Below are 15,718 nucleotides of genomic sequence, written 5' to 3' on the forward strand. Positions count from 1 at the left end.
TTACCCTTTGTTGTTTCCATGTGGTTTGGACTGCAATGATCATACTATGTATGAGAGCAGAGCAGGGTTAGGTTAGTGAGCTGAGGAGGGTCTGCAGCTGGCAGATGGAGTTTTAGTCTTTTGTTGTTTTTAGCTACTTAGTGTAGCATTGCTGGATGTATTTTGTACACTTTGACTCTAGCCAGATTTGGACCTTGTATATATATATATATATATATATATATATATATATATATATTCTAGATACTATATGTATATACTTATTCTTTTCTATGTGGTGTTCTGGTGTACTGTTCTGTGTGTAGTGACCAGTCGGGTCGTTACACTTTAGTGGTATCAGAGTAGTTCGAGCCCAGTTGACACTCTTTGGGGGTGGTTCCTTTAGGCTTTTGTTGTGCTGAGCTCTGTGTTGTGTTACTTTGTTGTGCTGATTTCTTCATTGATTGTTGTGCTGTTGATTGTTATTTGGTTTAGTTATTGTGTACTGAAGATGTTGTTACTTTTGTAGACAATGACTAGAATCAATGAGCAGATAGCTCGTGCCATGGAGATGATGGCTATGACTATGCAGCAGCAAAATGCTTATTTTGCTAGGATGGACGCTGATAGAGTTGCAACTGGTGTAGCAAGGCCCGTGGGGTCACAGGAGAGCCGGGATCTAGCTGAGTTCCAGAAATGCCATCCTCCACAGTTTAAGGGAGATGCAGATCCAGAGGTAGCTGACCACTGGATTTGTGAGTTGGAGAAGATCTTCACTATGTTGGGATGTTCTCAGGAGGGGAGGTTGGCATATGTTGTGTACATGCTGGTTGGGGAGGCTGAGCATTGGTGGAGGGGTACTCACCATATGCTGACCGCTAGAGGAGTGGTTGTTGATTGGGAGTGCTTCAGTAGGGTGTTCTTGGAGAAGTACTTCCCTGAGAGTGAGTTTATGCGGTTGCACCAGGGTAAGATGACAGTATCTGAGTATGCGATGAGATTCGAGCACCTGGCTCATTTCTATTCGCAAGCTATATCTGAGGCCTGGAAATGTAGGAAGTTTGCTAAGGGTCTAAAGCATGAGCTGAAGAGGGTGGTGGTGCCTATGGCCATCACTGAGTTTCCGGCCTTAGTGGAGAAGGCGAAGGTTGTTGAGCGGTTGGAAGGTGGCAATTGTGTGACTAAGACTGCTGAGGGACCAGCTGGGTCCAAGAGAGGAGGAAGTTAGAGGAAGCCATATGATAGGCCCCAACCACAGCAAGGGGGTCCTGTCATTAGGCAACCTTCTGATGCTGCTAGTGGAGGGAGACAGGGTGGAGGTGCCACTCTTAGATGTTACAGGTGTGCTAGGCCCCATTTTGTCAAGGATTGTCCACACACGGAGAACCGATATTTCAAGTGCCATCAGATGGGTCATGAGTCGACCAACTGTCCCGCCGGAAACAGACCGGAGAGAGATGCTCAGAGGGGTGGTGCCTAGAGAGGCGATGCTTAGAGGGGTGACAGACCTACTACAACTGGTAGAGTATTCGCTTTGACTGGGGCTGAAGCTTCTACTTCCTTAGATCTTGTGAAGGGGAAGGGTAGAGCTGCTGGTAAGGATGTGATGATTCTTTTCGACTCTGGTGCTTCTCATTCTTTTATATCTTATGCTTGTGTTGCTATGCTGGGTGTGCCAGTGTGTGATTTGGGGTTGAGACTGCTTGTGTCGACGCCCTCTTCTGCTTCGGTAGTTGCTTCTGAGCTGTGTGCTGGTTGTCTGATTGTTATGAATGAGAAAGGTATAAGGTGAACTTGATCTGTTTACCTTTGGTGGACATTGACATAATCTTAGGGATGGATTGGTTGTCTGCCAATCGCATCCTTATAGATTGTGCCAATAGGAGACTGATCTTTCCTAAAGTGGAGGATGAGTTGTTGATTTCAGCTGGCCAAGATGAATCATTGCTGAGAGATGGAGCAGAGTGCTGTCTTCTGCTTGCTGTTATGAGTGTGGAGTTCGAAAGGGTCATTGCTGAGATTGATGTGGTGAGGGATTTTGCTGAGGTGTTCCCGGATGAGGTGCCTGGGTTGCCTCCTGTTAGGGAGATGGAGTTCAGCATTGACTTGGTTTCAGGTGCGGGGCCAGTGTCGGTGGCTCCCTATAGGATGGCTCCTGCTGAATTGGTTAAGTTAAAAGGTCAGTTGGAGGACCTAGGAAAAGTAGTTGGTGCGGCCGAGTGTTTCGTCGTGGGGTGCTCCTGTGTTGTTGGTGAAGAAGAAGGATGGAGGTAGTCGATTGTGTGTTGATTACCGGCAGTTGAACAAGTTGACCATTAAGAACAAATATCCACTTCCCCGGATAGATGACTTAATGGATCAACTGAGGGGAGCATCCGTTTTCTCAAAGATTGACATGAGGTCAGATTATCACCAGATCAGGGTGAAGGAGAGTGACATACCGAAGACTGCTTTCAGAACTAGGTATGGTCACTACGAGTATGTTGTGATGCCGTTTGGTGTGACCAACGCCCCGACTATGTTCATGGATTACATGAACAGGATCTTCCGGCCCTTCTTGGATAAATTTGTGGTGGTGTTTATTGACGACATCCTGATTTATTCAAGGACTCCAAAGGAGTATGGAGAGCACTTGAGGTTGGTGCTGGAGATTTTGAAGGCAAAGCAGTTGTATGCTAAGCTTTCAAAATGTGAGTTTTGGTTGGAGGAGGTGAAGTTCTTGGGACATGTGATCTCAGCTGAGGGGATTGCTGTTGACTGGCTAAGGTGGAGTCGGTGTTGTAGTGGGAGCGTCCAAGAACTGTCACTGATATTCAGAGTTTTGTAGGTCTAGCGAGTTACTATCGAAGGTTCATTGAGGGATTCTCCAAGATAGTAGCGCCTCTAACCCAGTTGATAAGGAAGGAGCAACCGTTCATTTGGACTGATGCTTGTGAGCGGAGTTTTGATGAGCTAAAGAGGAGGTTGACTACTTCTCCTGTGCTGGTGTTGCCCGACTCTGGTGAACCTTTTGATGTGTATTGTGATGCTTCTCACTAGGGTTTGGGGTGTGTGCTGATGCAGAACATGAAAGTGGTGGCATATGCTTCAAGGTAACTGAAGAACCATGAGAGGAATTATCCCACTCATGACTTGGAGTTAGCAGCAGTTGTGCTTGCCTTGAAGATATGGAGGCATTATCTGTATGATACTCGGTTCAGCGTCTTTAGTGATCACAAGAGTCTGAAGTACCTGTTTGATCAGAAGGAGCTGAACATGAGGCAGAGGTGGTGGATGAAGTTTCTAAAGGATTATGACTTCTAGTTGATGTATCATCCTGGGAAAGCCAATGTGGTGGCAGATGCGCTGAGTAGGAAATCCATCCACATGTCTAGTATGATGGCGAAAAAGCTGGAGCTGGTGGAGAAGTTCAGGGATTTGAATCTTTGTGTGGAGTTAGCTCATGATCACATTAGTTGTGGGATGATTACCATAACTAGTGAGTTCTTGAGGCAGGTTGGAATTAAGCAGTAGCAAGATGTTGAGCTAGTGAAGCTTCTTGGTTTGCTGGGAATTGAGAAGGCTGTTGGCTTTGAGCTGGGCAGAGATGGAATCTTGAGGTTCAAGGGCAGAATTTTCCTACCTCAGGATGCTGAGTTGAAGAGAGCTGTGTTGGAGGAAGGCCACAAGAGCAGACTTAGCATACATCCTGGTATGACTAAGATGTACCAAGACCTCAAGAAGACTTTCTAGTGATCTAGTATGAAGAGGGAGATAGCTGAATATGTGGCAGCCTGTCTGACCTTTCAGAAGGCGAAGGTGGAGCATCAGAAGCCGAGTGGGTTGATGCAGCAGATGGAGATTCCGGAATGGAAGTGGGATAGTATCACTATGGACTTCATCGTAGGGTTGCCTAGGTCGGCTAGGAATAGTGATGGTATCTGGGTGATAGTTGATCGGTTGACCAAGTGTGCACATTTCTTGCCTGTCAACATCAAGTAGTCCTTGGAGAAGCTGACGCAGTTGTATGTGAGGGAAATAGTACGATTGCACGGGATGCCTTCCAATATTATTTCAAACAGAGGTCCGAGGTTCATTTCCAGATTTTGGCAGAGTCTACATCAAGCCTTAGGCACGAAGCTGAAGCTGAGTTCTGCTTATCATCCGCAAACGGATGGTCAATCAGAGAGGACAATCCAGTCCTTGGAGGATTTGCTGAGGGCTTGTGTGTTAGACCACTTGGGAAGCTGGGAGGAGGTCTTACCGCTGGTGGAATTTACTTACAATAATAGCTTTCATGCTAGTATTGAGATGGCGCTGTTTGAAGCCTTGTATGGCAGGAGATGTAGGACTCCTCTGTGCTGGTACCAAGATGGTGAGTCAGTGGTTGTGGGACCAGAAATGATCCTACAGACTATTGAGAAGGTGAAGCTGATTCAGGAGAGGATGAAGACTGCTCAGAGTAGGCAGAAATCGTATGCTGATAAAATGTGTAAGCCTTTGGAGTTTGCTGAAGGGGAACGTGTGTTTCTAAAGGTGACCCCGACTTCTGGTGTGGGTAGAGCGCTGAAGGCAAGAAAGTTGACACTGAGGTTTGTTGGTCCCTATCAGATCATACATCGTGTGGGTCCGGTTACTTATCGGTTGGCCTTGCCACCGTCTCTTTCAAACCTACATGATGTATTTCATGTATCCCAGCTGAGGAAGTATGTTCATGACCCTAGTCATGTGGTAGAGCTAGATGATGTGCGAGTGAAGGAGAATCTGACTTTTGAGAAGTTGCCAGTAACTGTGGTTGATCATAAGCTGAAGGAGTTGAGGGGCAAGTCCATTGCTCTGGTGAAGGTGATGTGGGATGCAGCTACTGGTGAGGCTACTTGAGAGGTTGAGCAACAGTGCAGGGAGCGGTATCCGTTTCATTTCCCAAGTAAGTCTGTTTTCGGGGACGAAAACTCCTGTTGTTGGAGAGGTTGTGAGACGCTCATTTTTCCTTTTTCCCCCAAAACCCAACTCCCACTCTCTCCTTCTCCTTGTTGCTGATTTCTTCTTCTTGGTGGTGGTTGTGGTGAGCATAGGTGCTGAGTAGGTTTTGAGAAGATTGCGGACGCTCAAATTTCCTTCTTCCTTCTCCGTTCACCATCCTTTCCAAGCTTTCTTCTTCTTTGTCTCTTCCCGGAGCTCGGAGTCGTTTAATCGAGGTAAGGGAAGCTAGTTCTTGGCTGTATTGTGTGGAAAATGAGTTTAGAAACTCATTTGTGGTCTAACGTTTGATGATCTTTGGCTGAGTTAGAAGAAATTTCGTTTTCGGGTTTTCTTGGGTTGATGAAAATCTTGGGGTTTTTCTTGATTGTGGTTGCATGTGGGAAAAGCTGGGATTTTTGGGTTGTTTGATGAAAATGTGACGTTTGGGGCCGATTGCATGTGTTTGGGAAGCTGATTTGGTGAAGGTATTGGAGAAATTTTTGAAGCTTGAGGGTTGCTTCCGGGTATCACGCCAGGGGCAGTTCTTCGCGCCGGGCGCGTGACCACCAGAGGGCTCCATTGGGAAAGCCCGCCGGGCGTAGTGGTGTATGCGCCGGGCGAGCTTGAGGGTGTGAGCCATGTCTCACCGGGCGTGGAGACTCCTTGGGAGTCTCTGCCAGAGGTGGCGCTGGGCGCAATTTATATTGCACCGGGAGTGAGACCCTGGGAACGTCTCTGCTTTCTTGCGCCGAGCACGGGATGAGCACGTCGGGCTTGTGAGACCTTTTGAGGTCTCTGTCTCCTATCACGTCGGGCGCAATAGGAATTACGCCGGGCGCGCTGGTCCCTGGTGCTCTCTAGTTGTGCCACGCCAGGCGCGACCATGAGCGCGCCGGGCGCGGATGTGATGAGTAATTATAGGCTGTTGTGTGTTGAATTGTGTTGAAATTTGCTTATGGATGTGGTTATATGCTGAACTGAGCTGTAGATGGTGAATATTGTTGTGCTGTTAGATGATAATTGCTGAATTATGGTGTTAAGACGTAGTTGATGTAAATTGTTATGCTGTAAGTTGTTTAGCTGTTTTGTACTGTGCTTTGAGCTGTGTTAGCTGGGCTGTGAGTTGTTTGGCTGTGCTATTTAATGCTGAGCTGTATGATGTTATTGCCGCTATGCGGTGCTGTTATTGCTGCTATGAAGTGCTGTTATTGCCACTATGTGGTGCTGTTATTGCCGCTATGCGGTGCTGTTATTGCCGCTATGCGGTGCTGTTATTGCCGCTATGCGGTGCTGTTATTGCCACTATGTGGTGTTGTTAATGCTGCTATGCAGTGCTGTTATTGCCGCTATGCGGTGCTGATATTGCTATGCAGTGCCGTTATTACCATTCATATATTTATATATGTATGTTAATTTCTTTTCACTAGTCTACCCTTTGTTGTTTCCATGTGGTTTGGACTGTAATGATCATACTATGTATGAGAGCAGAGCAGAGTTAGGTTGGTGAGCTGAGGAGGGTCTGCAGCTGGCAGATGGAGTTTTAGTCTTTTGTTATTTTTAGCTACTTAGTGTAGCATTGCTGGATGTATTTTGTACACTCTGACTCTAGCCAGATTTGGACCTTGTATATATATATATATATATATATATATATATATATGTTCTAGACACTATATGTATATACTTGTTCTTTTCTGTGTGGTGTTCTGGTGTGCTGTGCTGTGTGTAGTGACCAGTCAGGTCGTTACAGTATATGTGTTGTTTGTTGCTTGTGTTGGATGTGAAATTGAAATTATGTGTTGATGTGTTACATGCTTAATTATAAGAGTTGTTTATTTTATCTAGCTTACCCTTGCATGTTTCCATATGGTTTGGACTGCGATGATCATACGTTGTATGGGAGTAGGGCAGAGATAGGTTAGAGAGTAGTAGTGGAGCCATAGTTGGTGCCTGGACTTGGATTTTATTTTGTAGACTACCGGTTGTTGATAGATACTTATGTATATATTGTATATAGTTGCTAGACAAGCTACATATAGTTGTACATATTCATGAGATGTAGATATGCGTATATTATATTACTATTTTAGTATATGTATAGGCATAGTGAGTGTGTCGTGCAGTGTGGTAATCATGGCGGGTCATTACCCCACAAAAAATACAAGTTACTCACTAGATGGGCCTTCTTGTCCTTTGTTAGTTTCTATACCTTCATTACAATTAAAGACAAGTATTTTTTGCTTAAAAATGAAAATATAGGTAAATCCAAATTACCTAAAGAATGTAAAATTGCTAATAATCTTGGCACTTTAAGCAGAGAGAATTTATTGACTATTACACTCTAACATACAAAATTAGAAATACTATTAAAAAAATTTCTTGTGAGGCCCGCTTGTATGTTTTTTTTCCTTTCCCCTATACTCATTTCTCATTCCCATTCTCTCATTCACTCATACACCCTCAAACTCCTCCTACTCTTTGGCTGATTCTTCCTTCTTGGGTGAACTTAGGTGCTGAGTAGTTGGATTGCTAGCTGGAGTGTTCGGATTTCTTCCTTCTCCGTTCTCCATTTCTTTCAAGCTTTTCCTTCTCCATTCTCTCTTGCCCGGAGCTCGAAATCTTTGCTCGAGGTAAGGGAAGCTAGGTTTTGCTGAGTTTTTGGTTTAAAGAGATTCTAAGAACTCCTTAGCTGTTTGATGTTTGGTGATTTTTGGTTGAGAATGATGAAATTAAGGTTTTCGGGGTTTCGGAGTAATAGTGAAAATTTGGGGTTTTGATGTTTTCATGGTTGCATGTTGAAAAAGAATTGATTTTTGGGTTGTTGGATGAAAATGGGGTGTTTTGGGTGGATTGTATGTGCTTGGATTTCTTGTTTTTGCAGGATTGTTGTTCAAAAATGGTGGAGGGATTGAGCCATTTTAAAGCCTTGAGCGCTTTGGGGGCAGAGAGCTAGAGGAGAATCTCTGGAGGTAAAGCGCTGAGCGCTTTGGAGGCGCTGAGCGCCTTTGTGCTTTTAGAATTGGACTTTGTAGTCTTCATGAAATTTGTAGCCTTGGATCTTAGCTTTCCAATGGCGCTGGAATCACCCAAAAAGGAGTTCTAGAACTCCAGATATGGCTGTTTTAGTGAAGAGGGGTCAAGCTGTCAGCATTGGTTAAGTTGTTTTAGGTGCTTAGGTTGATTGGTGTTGTTTGGGTGGGTAATTTTGCATGATTGATGAGTTGTAAACAAGACGGGTGAGTCGTATTATATGTTGTATGTTGCAAAATTATTGATCATGCTATTAATAATGTTTGAGTTGAATTAAAATAGGCGATTATGATGTGATGATTAGTGGATAATACTGTTGCTGATGTTGAGTTGTATCAGTTGTATATTGTTGTAAGTTATTATGTTGAGTTGTATCACATGTACATTGTTGTAAGATGATATGTTGAGCTGTACAGTTGTGTTGTACTGTGTGTTGATATTGGATGTTGTAGGCCGAAAGGCTGAGGTGTTGTAGGCCGAAAGGTTGAGGTGTTGTAGGAGATCTCCGAGGTGATATGCGTGACGACGCATTTTGTGTGTATTGATAAACTGTGTGGTAATAACTGACAGGATGTTTATGGATGAATTGTTGATGGTTGTAATTGCTGTTATTACTTAAAAATTTTCCTATATCTTGTTCTTTTTATACTAGCTTACCCATGTTGTTTCCATGTGTTTGGACTGCGATGATCATACTTGTATGGGAGCAGAGCAGGGCTAGATTTGTGATAGGAGCAAGCTTATAGCTGGCAGAGGACGGGGAGTCTTAACTGGCTAATGTTTTGGATGTTAAGCCACTATCTGGCTATTTTAGATTGTATTTTATATTGTACGCCCTAACTTTAGTCAGATTGGAACATTTGTATATATTTATATTCTAAATCCTATATTTATATACTCGTTCTATTCTGTCTAGTGTTTCTGGTGTGCTGCGGTTATGAGTGTGGTGACCTGCCGGGTCGTTACATTTCTACTAAAAAGTACTCTTTATTTTTAATAAAATATTAAAAATAATTTAACTCATCCAAATAATCTAAAAATTACTTATCCGCGGAACAAATTGTGACATATTATCTGCATCCTTATGGTTACCACAAACATGGAACTACTTTAACTGAAGAGTTTGAAAAAGTTGATAGCGAAATCAAATAACAAAAGAAATGACACTCTCCTGCTCATAGTAGTCACTATTTAATAACAATAAAATAACACAAAATCTTGATTATAATCTAAAGGGTAAAATATATTTTTACTTTGTAGTCTCTTAAAATATTTCAAGATTTAATTTTAGTTCCTATGAAAACAAAAACGTTAATATTTGTAATCTATGATAAAAAAAAATCTCAATAAGAAGGAACAAATAGAGAGTTGTTGCTATTTAATGTAACTTTGAAGGATAGAGAGTTGTTTTTTCTTAATACATTTTTGTGTATCCTTTAATATTACTTGAAATTTTAAAAATTCTTTATTTTTATTTTAATAAAGAAACATTCTTTAATTCACTTTAAGTAAGTTTTGTGATAGCCTCTATATTTTTTGCTTGCAATTAAATTTTTTGTATATATAATTTTTTTAGTAACTATAGTATTAATACAAATCTTTTCTAAAATAATCTATTTAATGTCTAAAAGTCAAAATTTAAATTTATATAATTTAGTTAAAAAGACACAATCCACGATGTTAGATCAAATCCTTGCATAACTAAAGACATACACCAAATGTCCAAATCCTTGCATAACTAAAGACATACACAATAACATATTCGATTTATACATCATATTGTAGAGTGCCAACTTATTAACATATTGGAGGAAGTTTTATATTTTAGAGTTTCATATCCTGCCAAGATTAAAGGGAAAGAAAAAGAAAAGGAAAGAAAAAGAATAATAATAACACTACTTATAATAATAATAATAAGTGATATAAATAAAACAGTAAAAAAGAGAAACATAGAATAGAAAAAGGCAACATGTCACACATCAGCACCATCATTACAATCATCACTAACCATCCCACACACTGAGCCTAAATTCCAAACAATTCCATTCCAACTTTACTTTGTTTTTCAACTCACCTTTTCCCTCCTCTTGCTTGCACACTCCTACACATCGTGTCTCCTCTCTCAAACCTCACACTTCACATACTCTATAAATATTTATATATGCTTATTTTTGTTCACATGATTAGCCAACAAAACACTTTTTTCCCCCAAACACCACTCATCTTCTCTAGTTTATGATATCTTCATTTCTCTCTAGTTGTTTCAAGGAAAGAAGAGCCAGCATAATTTGGGAACCACATTGAAGAAGAAGGCAAAAGAAGGAGAAGAAGAACAAGATTGAAGATGGAAACAAGTGTAAATTACTATGTGCTACTTCTTGTACTTGGTCATTTCCTTTGTTCAGGTAATTTCCTTTTTCTTTCTTTGGCCTATCTATGTGTTTGTTCATTTGGCTCCTTCAATTCTATTTTGCTATGGATATATACCTAAGTTGCTTCTGTTTTAGGATAATGTTTCTCAATGCTCACTCTCTAAGTTTCTCATTTGAATGGCTTCCTTTTGTATTCTTTATCCTTTTTGCATATTATTTTCTGCTTTTCTCTTTTAGCCATAGATTCTTTGGACCACCTTTTAATTCTGTAAACCCAAAATGCATCTCCTGCACCAGAGTTTGGCATCTCAAATTGCTTTAGGCCTTTTTCTTTCCCCCTTTTGCTGTTGTTCAAGTTTAATAGATACACATGTTAGACCAATTGGGTGCAATTATCTTTATGTTGCACTATAGTGTACCATTTGAGCACTTTATTTTACCCATAATTTTTTTAAATAATAATAATTGTATATGGCATGCTTGGCTGAATTTCAACCAGTTCTTACAATGAATTATATAGAGTTGTATCCCACAAAGTAATTTAATAAGATAAATAAGACCATCCGTAATGGGTTCCTTATAAGTAATCTCTGTGCTACATCAGTGTCATATCAACTCTGGTCCATTTTATAGGTTGCTTAAATTTTAGTAGAGTTGTTTCTACAAGTAACTCTGCTAAAATTTAAACAACCCATAAAGTAGATCAGAGCTGATATAACACTGATGTGGGAGGTTGCATATGCTCTGATATAACAACTGCAGTTTCACGTGTTATTGTTTTATCCAATATTTCTCCGGTTGGACCGTTTCCTGAAAAGATGCAGGGGACCAACCTTTTTGGCTCATGTCTCAATGCAAAGGATACCCTACTTGTCTCTAGTGGCCTTTCTAGATCCACTGTTATTAAACATGTTTGCTTTTGAATCAATCAAGAAGGGCTAAGGGCCTAATAATTAGTTTCAATGCAATTATGCAAAAATTTGAACACAAGGACAACTTTGATCGAATGCTATGGTAACAACAATTTGAATCCAGCTAGCATTTTTAGCCCCTCCAAAAAGTGCCTCAAAATTTGATTTATAATCCATTTCTCTTTAGGCAGCTCCAATAAGAATTTCTTGGGTAGTTCTTTGAAGTAAGTTGTTCTTATTTGAGAGAATCATTAGGGTAGGTGGAAGTCATGGCCATAAAGTAAAAAAATATGAAGTAATAAGTGAGACCTATTAAGTCCTTTTAAGTGATTTCCTTATTGGGGGGTAAAACATTGTAGAAGTTCTTAAATTTGATGTTAGTATTTCTCAAAAAGAAAAATAAGAAGAAAAATTAAAATATATTTTTTTTATAAGTTTAAATCAGTTTATATATAAATTAAAAATAAGATTTTAAAGAAGTTAAAAGGAAAAAATTTCTATAAAATAATTTATACATAAACTAATGAAAAAAAATGTATCTAAACAGATCCTATTACAATTAAGACTTACAAAAATGAGTTACTGAACCATAAGAAAGGGTGCACATGCTTAATATAAACTACAATTGTTATTTCAAATACAGGTTCAAGTAGGACACATAGGGAAGTACCAACACATGTGAATGTACTAAGGCATGATGAAGAAAAACAACTAGAATTAACAGCCTCAAAGTCCACCACTGAAAGGGATATTACCACACCAATCACCACAATTCCCAACTTGGTTCCCATCACTTCAACATCTCCAATCCTGAATCCTAATTCCAACCCAGATACAGTCTCTCCAGCCTCCACACTCCCAATCACCACTCCTTCCACACCAAATAATTCCTCATCAGGTGCAAGCTGGTGCACTGCAAGCCCAACAGCCTCACAGAGAGCATTGCAAGTGGCATTGGACTATGCTTGTGGATATGGTGCCACTGATTGTTCTGCAATTCAACCTGGTGGAAGCTGTTACTTCCCAAATTCTGTCAGAGACCATGCTTCTTATGCCTTCAATAAGTATTATCAGAAGAATCCTGTTCCTAATAGCTGCAACTTTGGTGGAGCTGCTGTCATCACTAGCACTAATCCAAGTAAGACTTTTACTGTTATTGTTTTGATGCTTAATGTTATCATTGGTGTCTAAACCAGAATTAGAGTCTCATATCTAATATAGTTAAATATGTTGAATAATATATAAAAGAAAAATTCCATAAAATTTAAAATTTTGAATTGAAATATAATATTAAGCTCACTAGTTGAAAGAGGTTACTTGGAGTCATTACCTTACTCCTTAGAAGAATAATGGACGTGTTTAGTTTGATTTTAATTTTTTATAACAAATAATTATGACTCTCTTTTTTTAAGTATAAAGTCTATACACTAATATTGTAAAGTGTTTTTCCATTGTCATTTATTTAATAACAATTTCTTATATATGATAAATTTATTAATTTTTATATTAATTAGTTTAAAAATCATATCTATTATGATTTTTTTCATTGATTGATAAAATAAAAATATTTATATTGATAATGCATGAAACAATTAAACTTTTTGATTTTTTTTATTCTCAAAGAGTTGCATGGAAAATGGTAAACACATTAAAAATGGTAAATTTATCATTTCCTGAAAGATGTTAAAAAAATAAGAAATAAAATAAAAATAAAGCAACATATTTGTAATTATATATAGGTAGAGAATGTTTTCTCTAGCTAGATAGGCCATGAACCACTTATTTGAAGGTTTAGGCTAGGTGACCACTTTTAATTCAAGAATATGAAACACAAATCAAAATGTACAAGCCAAGAAAACTAGCACTTTTACAACCCTTCTTCAAACCAAAGTGGAACACAGGCACAGTGACTTTGATTGGAGATAAGAAGTGTCCCTGGGGAGGATTCTTATTTCTTGGGTTTCATTATGCACAGACAGGAGAAAATAAAATAAGCTTTTACTGCATCCTTTTTTTTTTGAAATGTTTTACTGCATCTTTGAATAGACTTTGAAAGTGCCTTGGGGGGATATACAGAAACTAAAAAAGTGCCACTGAGTGATGCCAGAAGTTAAGCTTTTTTACTTTTTCTACTTTATTAGAGGACATGTCTCAAAAGCATGTATAGATAATTTATCACGATTTGTCTTTTCAAAATATTGTGCATAAAATAACTAATCTGTATACTTTAATAAAGACCCTTGACTTAAAATCCGGTCTACTACATTAATTTATGATAATAGTGTGTGTTAGTAGCATTATCCTAATATTAATATTAACATGGTTAACTTAATCTTCTCTTCCCTCGATTTTTTTAATTTAACCCCTCTATTATTAAAAAGTTTAATTTTTTTTTAAAACATTGTAATATAATTGTTTTTTTTCAATTGGGACTAATAACATTAACATCCTGCACATGTGACACAATAAAAATAATGACAGTTATCGTTACATATAAAAAAAAAAAAAAAGGTTTAACACTTAATTTCAATTAGACATAAAAGACTACATTGTCTCATTTTAAAAAAAAATTAAAGGAGTAAATTAGATCTTTTAATAATAGAGGTAAATTGAAGATAACCTATTAATATCTATTTATGTATACTTTTATTTTCATAAAAAAAGAATCTTGGTTGGTTAAAAGGATTTAATTTATTAATGCGTTGCAGGTACTGGGGCATGTCAATATGCATCCACAAGGTGATCATCTTATACCATATCTTCTTTCTTTCTCTCCCGTGCCACAATTTGTAGCAGAAACTTACTGTCATAAAATGTGATGTTTAAAATTGCAGCATTAGTTCATCAGTCTTGAACACAACAAACACAAGTGGTGCAAATGTCTTTGGTTCAGTACCTGTACCTAAGAACCCCTCTGCCTCTGGTGGTGCTTCTACTACATCAACTAAACTTGTACAAGTTTGCCTCATTCTATGGCCATTAGCAATTTTGGAATTGAATTATCTCTAACATGAATGAAAGTTAGATTTTTCTTGGATCTGGTCTTTTATTTTATTTTATTTTGGGGTACTAGAAAAGCACATAGGTACAAAATCATCAATATGACATACATGATAGATCACTTTGTATAAAAGTAGCAATTATATAAAGGGTGTTAGCAGAGATTTATACCGTACATTACTTTTTCCACCTTTATAAGTTTAAAGTTTTTTTTTTTTTTTTTTCTGATATAAATGTTTATATTGCTTTCTCCCTGTTTCAGATTCTTTTAATAGATTGTACTGTATAATGTCTATACACGATGCACATTATTTCAGTATGCAATAATGGGATAGCAGATTACTTGTAGTTAGGGTTTGTACGATGCACATTATTTCACTATGCAATAATGGGTAGCAGATTGAATGCAGTTAGAGCATTTCAACGGGAGATGACGTCTTTTGGCAACTTTATCATTAAAAAAAAAAAATTATTTTAGACTTAGGGAAACTATTAAACAACTGTTACAAAATTAAGTAAAAATATATATATAGTTTATGAGTTTCTTAAATTCTTTTCTAGAGTTTCTTGCTAAAATTAGGAATGGGTTGTGTAGTAATGACTTTACAAAGTGAGATCACTAATAACATGATTATATGTATTAAGTGAGCTGACAAATATATTTTATTGTCAAAATATTTATTCACAATATTTAAACAAATTCTAAAGATATAATAGGAATATCTTATAATAGAATTGAGGTTATAAAACTAATAAGAAAAAAATTTAGAACTTAGAGTAGAAAAAAGAAGAAGAGGAGTGAGAGCGAAGAAAGAGAACTTTGTTTAGTGTCTCTTTTCCTTTTAGTAGACACGTCTATTTATAGGGAATTGAAATATTAAAAGGAAATAAAAGTCATTTAAAACGAATAATAAATAATAAAATTTTAACGGTTAAAAATTAAAAAAGTTATTAAAATGAAATATTATGAGTAATCAGCTTCAAAATATGCTAAAATCGTTATTTTTCAAGAGTCCTTTAACTTTGAAATTATTTAAAATAATGTGAAGAAAAAAAATAAAAGAACTTGAGGTTATGTGAAACTTCTTCCTTCTATAATACTTATTATACAACATGTGGAACTGTGGAACTCGTGAATTGCTTCCATTAAAATTGTCCTTAAGCTTTGCTTGGTTGAAATGAGAATGAATTGGAAAAAATGAAACAATAATTTTTTTTGTTCCTAGTTTTGGCACATTTTGTTTGGAAAGAAAACAAAAATTTTCTTAATTAGGAAAGCAAGTGCGAGAGAAAAAATTGTTAAAATGACCCATTTACTTTTTACTCGATAACATATTTAAAATGACATAAAAAATTATTTAATAGTTACATTTTTATTTTTCTTCCTTTTTTTTATCTAACTTAATAGATTCTAAAAAGTTTATCTTATTTATTCCTTTCTTTTTTTATTTTCTCATCATGTAGGCAATAGAAAGAAGAAGAAAA

At 37.7% G+C, this 15,718-nt stretch overlaps 2 protein-coding genes across 2 annotated transcripts; both read left to right on the top strand.

Moving 5' to 3' along the window:
• The first annotated feature begins 595 nt into the window (after positions 1–595).
• On the top strand, positions 596–3,018 carry LOC145955047 (uncharacterized). Its single transcript, XM_083069744.1, has 5 exons — positions 596–1,078; positions 1,182–1,320; positions 1,659–1,760; positions 1,850–2,025; positions 2,764–3,018. Exons 1-5 carry the CDS (start codon positions 596–598, stop codon positions 3,016–3,018), a joined length of 1,155 nt encoding a protein of 384 aa, XP_082925870.1.
• Positions 3,019–9,968: 6,950 nt separating this feature from the next.
• LOC109788297 (glucan endo-1,3-beta-glucosidase 3) lies at positions 9,969–14,408 on the top strand. The gene is made up of 4 exons (XM_020346986.3): positions 9,969–10,355; positions 11,877–12,371; positions 13,942–13,972; positions 14,068–14,408. Exons 1-4 carry the CDS (start codon positions 10,295–10,297, stop codon positions 14,240–14,242), a joined length of 762 nt encoding a protein of 253 aa, XP_020202575.1. The 5' UTR covers positions 9,969–10,294; the 3' UTR covers positions 14,243–14,408.
• Positions 14,409–15,718: the final 1,310 nt, after the last annotated feature.

This window comes from Cajanus cajan, chromosome 2, assembly GCF_000230855.2.
Source record: "Cajanus cajan strain Asha chromosome 2, NIPB_CcT2T_4, whole genome shotgun sequence".
NCBI classification, from domain to species: Eukaryota; Viridiplantae; Streptophyta; class Magnoliopsida; order Fabales; family Fabaceae; genus Cajanus; species Cajanus cajan.